Raw genomic sequence first — 11,097 nt, 5'->3', positions numbered from 1 at the left:
ACATTTGTACAGTATACTAGGCTATTTGTGTCACCATGTGGCTCAAACTGCGCAGTTCCTCGTACACTTTGTGTTTATTATCGTTTTCTGTCTTAAATTCCCTACGCACGTCTGAATGAGTTTTTTAACTGCGTGGGTGTGTAACCCCTGAAAGATGTGGGGTAATTAGGGAATGAAGCTTACTTAACCTTCTTTGCTTTGCCTCATAATGAGTGGCCCGGAGCGATACTGTTACTCCATCCTTACAAAAACAATGTTTATTAAGAACAGTCTGAGGATATACATGTTATGAATAATTCCTTTCATTAATTTACCGACATCTCCGTTTGCGGACACTGGAAATCAGAGTGATTAATTTATGAGTCTCACAAGAATTTCCTCATGCCTGCCTGTTGATTGCACTGTTTAGAGTTTATTTATTAGCTGTTCCTCAGTAAATGAGACTGTTTTGCGACCTGCAACTCAAGACACCCGTGTAATTAGTCACATATTTTGCATATCACCTTACCCTTGTCATCTTGTCTTCATGGTCTGCTGCACACATTTGAGCAGTGTTTACGCATGGCATAGCTGGTCTTTTAGTTATGGTGAAAGCAATAAATGAGCAGATAAGGCATTACAATCGGCCCATAGTTCACCCAAAATAATGCAATTTAATAACATAAATGTAACTGACTTGATACGAAAGTAGGTCTACTCAGGTTAGTACCAAGGGTATAAAAATCCGAGGGGAAAAAATGCTGCCTCTGGCGTTGAAAACGGCTCTCTCAGCTCCCCTCAGACAGAAATAAGTTAGGAAAGGGAACAGCGCAGAGCCTCCCACTGCCAGAGAGTCTTATGGGCTTGTGATTAATTACTCCGGAGTGAAAGAGTTGTCTGCGCTTTGTGTATCCAATAAATGAGCTACTCCTGAGACTTAACGCACACAGGTGAGGTCTCCACGCCCGGACAGGGACCATTGCGCACCTTCCTCCGCCAGACGCGGCTCTTTATAAGGATTATCAGGCGTTGGAGCAGGAACCTTGAACGAGATTATTTGACTCTGTAGCCCTACTGCGGGGCAGCAGCAAAGTTTGCACTATAGCCAGTTGCATTGGCTTCATGTCGTTTCTCAAGACGGCGCTTTTGAGGAAATTACAAGGTAAGCATAGAAAAATAATTTTCTTCACGGATATGGTTATTTCCCTGTGCAATAAAACACACTTAGATTTGTCTCTGTAATTATACTGTAGCCGACATCTAAAGGGAAGTAGGTCAAACAATAATGTATTTGGCTATGCCATTTCACAACTTTATCTTATGTTTGATTGTTGGTTAAATTGTAAATTATAATCTAGCCTATATCTTGGGTTGCATTCACCCCAAAATTAATTTAAACATTTCAATCTAATTAATTTAATGTTGCACAAGTTTAAGACAGTGTCTGATGGCAGGATAACATTTTATTAATGTGCACTTTTAATTTGTCCAGTATTCACACAATGCATGACAGCTCTCAGGCTTGCACATTTTATGAATGAAACTGCATGGTCAAAACAAAGCCTATAGCCTAAATATATTGTACAGATTTGCATGAGCAATGTGTCAGTATATATTTTGTATTTATTTTATTTATTTCCTCACAGATTATATGCAGCAGGCCTATATATCTCAATAGCAAACATCGCATTCAATTGCTGTCATTGTATTTTCAATGTTCTTGGTGAATAAGTGGAATGTAGCCTATAGCCTTCCTCACTAAGACATAATCACTTTTCAGGTTTGTAAGTGCTCCCAATGGTTGGAAGACAGACGATCCGCATGGATAGTGGAAATGGCCCAGTGACAGTTATGGATGAGAGCCCCACATCCAGCCCGAGCTCCAGCCCCAGTCCTGACATGCTGACCACCGACAGTCGTCGTCCGGAGGCCGTGCAGCGCTCCAGGGTGGTCCCGGCCGGTGGGCTCGGTGGGCCCGGTGGGCTGGGTGGAAGGGGTCGGCCAGCGGCAGCCAACGCAGCGCGGGAGCGGAGTCGAGTGCAGACCCTGAGACACGCGTTCCTGGAGCTCCAGAGGACTCTTCCGTCGGTTCCACCCGACACAAAACTGTCTAAACTCGATGTGTTGATTTTGGCCACCACATACATTGCCCATCTGACTAGAACACTGCAAGAGGAGGGCATGGAGGAAGCAGAGAGCACTAAACAAACGGAGGCGTTACAGTCCCTGAAAGGAGATGGATACCTGCACCCCGTGAAAGTGAGTAACACTGAGCACAAACATCGCATGGTATTAAAATGAGAGAATGCACAGAAGGTCTCAGCCTGGCTACCTGACTGTTATCAGGCTAGAGATTATTAATAATTAGACAGACACCAACAATAATTGTTGTAGTAGGTCTAGGTCCTATTACTATTAGATTAATAATAAAACAATAGCAACATTTCTCTTTAACCGTACACATAGGCCTACACTACATGTGACAAATAAATAAATCTTGAATCTTGTATTAATAATGGTATGGGGGTATAATGTAGGCCTATTGTATAGGCTTACATGATAATGCTTTTAATTATTATTCTTTTTATATTGATGGACTAATAAAGACAATAAAAATCACCAGGTGACGTGTACATGATATATTTTAATGTATTTCATTTTGCAGCATTATGATAGAAGGGTTAGGGTTAGAAGGCCTAACACTACAACACAACAGTTTTATTTTCAGGGAATACACTCAGAACATTTTGTGACAATAAAATAACTCTCTGGGAAAAAGGGTTCTAGATAGAACCCGGTGCTGTTTGGATCCCTAAAGAGTTCTATGAACCCACACGGACCTGATGGGGGTTGTAGACTATTACAGAAGAGGGTTTTTATATTGTTACAATGGATAATACCTTTTATAGGCTATACTTTGAACATGGGGGCGTATAATCTATGTTCGTTTATCATGAGTCAATCTCCTAATTAATATATAATCATTTACTCATTTTGTCTTCACAGAAGTGGCCAATGAGATCCAGATTGTACATCGGAGCCACCGGACAATTCCTGACTAATTCAAATCAACCGGAGAATCAAGGCGCATCATCGTCGACTTCACAGTCATAAATCCGTCGACTGCATAACAACTAATATCTTTTTAAAAATAAATTGTCCCTACTGCATGGCCTGAGTCCGTAACCTGCAGTGGGGCCTTTGCCTGCTCTCCAATAGCTGAGCCTGAGATCTTGCGTCTTTCAATAGCCCAATGATGATTAGCCTACATCCCCAGAAACCTTGTCATAAACTCCCCATTTTATGAATACATTGTAAATTAATATATTATATGATCATGTATAGAATTTGAAAAAAACAATTGTTTCTCTGCATTTGACCTGCGCATTTCTGCTCTGCGTTCTGCAGTTCTGTACTTGTCCGAGGTAGTATACATGTAGCCTAGAAATTCCGTGTGTTGGGGAGCCGTCATGCTTGAGTTGTTGGCTATGCACTTTCAGAACATTTGCACTAAATGCATGTGTGAATAACTTAACATCTGTCATGTGAAGTGGATTGTCAGAATTTCCACAATGGTAGAAGCCTCTTCATCTCCTGTTCTTTACTGTACATGTATAGTTGTTGATGTGATTGAGGAAATAAAGACATGTCTGTTGTAAATAAAATTAATTGGTCTATAGACTTCTAATTTCCGAATATATATTTACTACGTCTATATCAATCATATTACACTATGGGAATTAAATTATCGTTAAGCATATGGAAATTATTAGGCATAACCGGTATTTGCAAATAAAACGTACAAAATAGCTTGTCTAAGCCAAATGAAATGTCCTTCGTTGATCTGCTGCTGATGTTTAATTGGACCGCTTTGTTAATGAAAACGAACTTTTGCAAGATTTTTTTCCATTTATTATTTTATAATAATTAGCCTAGATAACTTCATTAATTCATCTGTAAGTTGTCAAGTCCAACCAAATTCTACAATCTGCAACTATAGCCTACTTCAAATAGCACGATGAGGAGTTTAAGCACTTTTATCAAGCGCTTTGTGTTGCATTGCAGATTTGACGCAGGTTGCGGCACTGCTTATCGTAGTTGTCAGCGTGGCGTTTTTAAATGTGTAGAAAATGTACATCAAAAATAACATACAACATACAACCTTTTGGGGAAAACCCACCTGTGTCCTATTTTCATGCTTATTTTAGTTCAGGCAGTGCTCAAGACGGCCCAGTGGCAGTGCGCATGTCAGTAGAAAGACAGCAGGACCCTCTCTCTCTCTCTCTTCCAGCAGGCAGCGTGGCACGTGTGCTCTCCCTCTCTCAACATGAAGACTTCAATAAGAGCCCGAATATTCATTTGCCTTTATCAAATGGTAGGTACCGAATAACGATCTATGTAGGCAGGTCTGTGTAGCTTATTGTTGGAACTCGTTCTGCATTTGCGACTGTTTCATATAGTCTGAAAACTGCTATGAGCCGCTATGGGAACTCAATGTCTGACTAGTTGGTTCGGGTTCCAGCCTAACGCTCATAAGATAGTTACCTACCTAGAAGAACGATTACAGTTCAATGCTAGCCCATGCAAACTAAATAATGAAATGCGTTTTCTATTATTTTTATTTATTTTGATGGCGCCATAATTTATAATAATAATAATAATATAATAATTTATAATATATATATATTTTTTTTTATTGTTCCAATGGCTCCCTCAAATATATGTGTATATATATATATATATATAGCTAGTTAAAAAGCCATCCTGCAAAATGAGCTATCTAGCAGGTCCAGACACGTGGTGCAGACACGTGGTGCATGCATGGCTGTGATGACCGAACGCTGCAGTATTTGTAGTCAATGCAGTATTTGTAGTCAATGCAGTATTTGTAGTCAATGCAGTATTTGTAGTCGATGCAGTATTTGTAGTCGATGCAGTATTTGTAGTCGATGCAGTATTTGTAGTCGATGCAGTTCATACTGAAGTAAAGCAATCAATCAATCAGTTCGAGTCTAGAAACGAGTCACACGTAAAGTTACATAACGAGTTGATGGAAGTGAAGGGAACAGTCGACCCAAAAGTATAATGTTCAATCGATAGCTTTTGTTCAAACGTCTCCGCAATATTGCCATAAATCATGTTTGGCAGTCGCTTGTCCCGTTACCATGATGGATTACCCAGGTGTCATCTTAGCGTGTATTAGTTCTGTCCACTGGGTGACCATGGCGAGCGGGTTAGAGGAGTGGGAGGTCAGGGCTCCCAATTACTCCACTGGGGACGCCGGGGCCCCTCCAGCGGGTAAGGCCATGTTATAGGTCGTGACCTGATGTTGAACCCTCCCGGAGAGGCTTCAGTGGGGCCGGGCGTGCTCCCAGGCTGGTTTACACGTGACCTCTGCCCTTGAGTTCATCAGTCATCTGCATCGAACACATTGGTTATCCCTTAAGTACAGCTTATCCATGCGAGCAGGAAATCCATCGCCTCTCTTGTTCATAAGGCCAATTAGTTAGATGGAGATGTGTACTAGCCAGCTACACTACCTGTGTCACGTCAACGTCCCGGTCTACCTGCTCCACAGACCGCGCGAGTTATGATGATGCGGAAAGAAACCTTTGTTCATTAAGCTACGAATTACGAAAAATGCACTGTAGCCAACTGCTACCCTTGAATAGTGACAATTTGAGGTGATGTATTGTAACTATAACCATTAATGTAGACAACTTGGTAGTGAATGACATTAAAGAACTTACTTACTTTTAATTAATCGGTAATTTAATAGCCTGTGAATTTTATTTAATGACACTGAATGGCCTAAACCAGAAAAAAAATCAATATACAATCTTATCTCATTATTTTAACATCTTTTTCATACCCTTATCTTTGTACTGTATAGAAATGGTACTTGGGCAATCTTTACATTTTTAACTTGTAGAGTTAATTCTCTGTAGAGCATATTCTCTGTAGAGCATAATCTTGGAGTCGGCAGCAACATTTCACTGACTACACTGTACATTACATGTGACAAAGTAGTCTTGGACTCTAATGCACTAGACGTCAGGGGACGCATGTGTTCTGCATCAAAAATTTAACCTCAATGTTTTTTCCTGGAATGGATGCAGCCATCGGACTCGAGGCAATGATGACAACATAATTAGCAGAGCATCTTACAATGATTTCTAACGTGACATTCCCTGGCTGATGGCAATTTCTGACGCAATGCACATTCAACGCAACGCTCAATGGCCACAGTGGGGCTTGTGGGTAATAGAAGTACTGACCGTCAGTCAGCCCATCCCTGAAAACGATAGTCCGTACTCATTCATCAAGTCACCTATGCTCAACCAGATTCTTTTCATGCAGGTAACTTGTCTCCTGTCGGATGGGATGGTGGAATGCAATCCTAGCTGAAGTTCCTGGTGTGAAATGGAGGTACAGTATGCTTAGCGTTGAGTATCTCAGTAATACAATTTGACAGCTGGAGTTGTGATGAATTCACATTTGCCGTTTACCCATCTGACCATATTGGGGTGTTGACACTGTGACTACCTGATTCCCAGCAAGTCATAGAAGTGTGAGTATGTATTGCACGCTCAACCCTATCTTGTTCCTTAAAATAAGTGGAATTCTCCTGCAGGTTTCATGGATATTCTGAGGAGGATTGGAGGGGCCAGATGTTGACCTGTCTGATATACCGAGGTAAGCCTGGCCTGACTTGGGCTCTGCTGCGGTGCTCTGCTGGTCAGTGATGCTCCCGGAGTAGTGATGACATCACATTTTGCCGTTTACCCATCAGACTATAAGTAGGGTGCTGATGCTGTGACTTACTGAATCTCCAGATTGATACACACTGACCATCCCGTGATCGGAAGCCAACCTCATTAAATGGTACTTATTGCAAAAATTAAAATTTCTTCCCATGTTTCCTCAGGTCTCAGACTTGTGGCTGGTGCAGGATCAGCAGTTGTTTACGTTGAGGTAAGTCCATCCCCCACCCGAGATCTCTGCTCTGCTGGTCAGTGATGCTCCCGGAGTAGTGATGACATCACATTTTGCCGTTTACCCATCAGACTATTAATAGGGTGCTGATGCTGTGACTTACTGAATCTCCAGATTCATACACACTGACCATCCCGTGATCGGAAGCCAACCTCATTAAATGCTACTTATTGCAAAGAGTTAATTTCTGTATTTAATTTTCTTCCCATGTTTCCTCAGGTCTCAGACTTGTGGCTGGTGCAGGATCAGCAGTTGTTTACGTTGAGGTAAGTCCATCCCCCACCCGAGATCTCGTATTGTGCTGCTGCCAGTAACTGCAGGAACAATGATCTCACATTTTTGTCATTTACCCATCTGACTATTATGGGGTGTTGAGACTGACAACTTGAATGACCAGCATGATTTCAGACTAAAGCTGCCCCATGCAATTCACAGTGAAATAACTAGTAATATCATCAGATTAACAGTGTTTTTCTCCTCAGATCAGAGCAGCTGGCATGGTACTGAAGAATCTCAATGGGGATAGCTGATGTTAAGCTGGATCAATGGTGAGTCTGATGAATAGTTTTTTACACTTTGATCAGTTACATGGGAGTTATGATGATTTCACATTTGCCGTTTACCCATCTGACCAAAATGTGTTGAGACTGTGACTAGCTGAACTACCTGTATATCCACTGGCCAAGGATTCTAGATAATACTTCCACAATCCTCTACTAACCTGTTCTTTACCCACTAGGTTCACTCAGCCGATGCAGGAACTGAAGGTTTCAAACATAAGGTAAGGTTTTCTTTGTAATGTGACTTGGAACAGATTTTAATTCTAGTTTATTAAATGAATCAAAGCTTGATATTATTTGACCTTAATGTTAATGATATCTGGAATAATGATGAGTTCAGTTTTGCCGTTTACCCATCAGACTAAATGGGGTGCTGAGACTTGACTTCCTGAATTTCCAGCCAACCGCTGCCTATTTCTGTGCACTACTATTGCAGAACTTGACTTTTTTTGTTGTCCGTTTCCTCACAGGGTTGTCTGGCCTGCAGTGAAGACTGATGGATAAGAAGTCAACTCTGGCTGTTGATGTTGCTTCTGGCAGTGTTGACACACCCCAGAAATACTAGTTCAAAAACCGTTTACCACAAATTTGCAGTGCAATTTAGTACTGAAGGAAGGTGTCCTCACCCAGGGTTTAGATATGGCAGCTGGCATTGTGTTGGCCATCGGCCGCTTTGCTCTTAATATCGGCGGGGTCATTGACAAACCCACCCTCGCTTGACCTTTGTGTAAAAAAATAATAATCTAAAGCTAAATATTGTGTTTTGGCCCAATCCCAATACTTCCTCTTAGCCCTAGCCCCTAGTTTGAGTGCCCTCGACTAGGTAGTGGCCCTTCAGAACGGATCTAGATAATGATTTAGCCTGATTACATTTACACCTGGCATTAATATGCGTTTCGAGTATCTTCAATCCGATCCGTTTGAGATCCGATCGACTCTGTCCAGCTGACAATCGAACGTCACATCCTGTTTGTGCTTGAATATTTTCGTCCGACCAAATTGAGAGTAGACACTTTTCTCGTCTGGACTCCAACCTTGCCCCCTACACCCCCCCCCCCCCAGACACTGCCCACTACCCCTCCCAGACACTGCCCCCTACAACCACCCTTTTTTTTTTTTTACTCACCGCACACCAGATTGATCTTTAATAGCACTTTATATACAGCAAAACAAACTGGAAATGTCACACACACACTGTCAAACCACTAAACAACCATGAAGATGATCAAAAACAGAATCGTTACATGCAGTTGCAGTATTTCTGACACCACAGATTGCATTCTTAAATCCTAACTGAACCTGAACTCACTGTAAAACGTGTCTGTGATTAAAATGTTTATTTGTCTTATAGAGAAGCATTGGTTTCGCTACAGAAGAGAAACACTTTGGCGCAAGTTCCATGCATGTGCTCCACCGGTCTCTGATTGGTCACTGGTTTCCGGCCTCATTGTTCATTGGAAGAATTTCCAGGGCCGAGTTCTTGGAGTCCGGAGTCCATGTGCAACGTTTGTCCTGCTTCTTTCCTCAGGCCTGATCTGATTAACAGTGATGTGGACACACCCCATACAAAAGGGGTAGAGGCAACATCGTCAGCTTCTTTATCCCAATCCTCACTGCTGATGTGGTTGGTCCAGGTGCTGACGGGGTTGGTCCAGGTGCTGACGGGGACCTGCCACTTGCATCTGCATCTCAGCACTGCCCAAATCATCTGGGTTCACTGAGCTTCTGTCCACACAGTTGGCAATATGGTGCCCCAGCTCATGCTTTTGATTTGATTTGATTCACTTTATTTATCCCGAAGGAAATTAAAATGCCACGTAGCTCATAAAACAGCCATAAAAACAACACAAGACAACAATACACATATAGAAACATACAAGATAAGGACAGACCAAAAACATCAGACATGTACGTTGTTAAAAACAATGGATGTGTTGTACACCAAGTGATCTCCAGTTAAAAGCCATAGTGTCATAATGGTGCGTTATTAATAAGTGCAGTCCCTGTGGCCACGCCCAGATTGTGTGGAGTTGAATAGTCTAATGGCTGTTGGGAGGAAGGACTTCCTCAAGCGTTCTGTTCTGCAGTGCATGGTGGTGAGACTGTTACTGAAAGTGAGAGTGCTCCTGTGTGCCATCAGTGACTGGTGTAGTGGGTGCTGTGGGTTGTCCATGATTGATAGAACCTTCTTCAGGGTCCTCCTCTCAGCCACCTCCACCAGTGAGTCCAACTGCAGACCGAGGATCGAGCCGGCTTTTTTGATCACCTTAGTGAGCCGGCCCGCCTCCTTGTCCTTGATGGCTCCTCCCCAGCAAACAACGCCGTACAAGAGGGCGCCGGCCACCACGGAGCTGTAAAACATCTGCAGCATTTTGCTGCAGACATTAAAGGACCGCAGTCTCCTCAGGAAGAACAGGCGGCTCTGGCTCTTCTTGTAGAGAGCCTCTGTGTTGGTGGACCAGTCAAGTTTGTCATTCAGGTGTACCCCAAGATACCTGTAAGACTGTGTTACGTATTGTGTCTGTCCTGTGCTTTGTTACTGTTCATGTTTGTCTCCCCCAGGTGTCTGTCCATGCTGTGTGCATCCTCCCTTGTCATTCGTCCTGTCAATTATTGTCTCCTGCCATCCTCCTGGCTGCCACTGCTACCACCTGGCTGCCATCAGCAATCAACTCCCCAATCATCTCCTGCCCAATCAGCAGGCGGCCTTCCCCATATATATATGTGTGTCTGTGTTCCCTGTTGGTTAGAGAGAGACAGAGGGGTATGTTGTATGTGATTGTGATGTTGTTTGACCTTAATTTTCTTAAAGCCTATTGTTTGTGTACTTCTGTTTGACAACCTACCTACCTTAGTTCTAGTTGTGTTTGGGTTAACTGTGATTTGTTATCTCCCCTTGTTCTTCCGCTCCTGGGAGAAGGGCTTTAGGTAAGATACCCTGGGGTATACATTTTCACCACGTAGGTAACCCTCTGTTAAACACACTAGGTAAGAGTGAGCGGGTGCCACGTCTTTTTGTAGCAGGTAGGTAAGGTTCCGGTTTAGGTTTAGATAGATAGCTAGTTAGGGCCTCTAGTTCTGTTTTCAGTTAGATAGTGTTAGGGTCTATAGGGTGGAGGTGTAGGGAAGGTAGGGCTGTGTTAGGGTCTATAGGGTAGAGGTGTAGGGAAGGTAGGGCCGTGCTTCTTAGTGGCACCGTTCACAGTCCTTCTCCCTAGGTCCCTTATCACCTGCCCTCTTAATTCATTTATTTCCCCCTTTGTGGTTTTGTCGTCGTTGTGGTGTTTTCTGTTCATTGTCATTTGTTGTGTTGGTAATAAAACATTTTTTAGTGACGAACGTTATCTTTGGTTTTCCCTGCCTGGTTCCCCCAGCACTCCCTCACCTAGTACTGTCTTGTTACATCGGCCCGGTGGGGCTAGACACAGGCTGTTGCGTTCCCCTCTCCCCCCTAGTTATTACACCTTTACACCTTTATTATTACATCTGAGTAGGGGACGTAACAGACTGGACCACCTCCACATCCTCCCCCCTGATGGTCACTGGTAGGGGAGGCCTGTTC

At 42.9% G+C, this 11,097-nt stretch overlaps 1 protein-coding gene across 1 annotated transcript; it reads left to right on the top strand.

The window, feature by feature from the left end:
- Positions 1-1,763: 1,763 nt before the first annotated feature.
- tcf24 (transcription factor 24) lies at positions 1,764-3,093 on the top strand (the record flags this gene model as incomplete). The annotated part of the gene is made up of 2 exons (XM_084443495.1): positions 1,764-2,238; positions 2,986-3,093. The coding sequence occupies exons 1-2, from the start codon at positions 1,777-1,779 to the stop codon at positions 3,091-3,093; spliced, it is 570 nt and encodes a 189-aa protein (XP_084299621.1). The 5' UTR covers positions 1,764-1,776.
- Between the last annotated feature and the right edge of the window lie 8,004 nt (positions 3,094-11,097).

This window comes from Borostomias antarcticus (assembly GCF_949987555.1).
Source record: "Borostomias antarcticus genome assembly, chromosome: 9".
Taxonomy (NCBI): Eukaryota; Metazoa; Chordata; class Actinopteri; order Stomiiformes; family Stomiidae; genus Borostomias; species Borostomias antarcticus.
The sequence above is the reverse complement of the archived record's forward strand: the minus strand, read 5'-3'. Positions and strand labels throughout refer to the sequence as shown.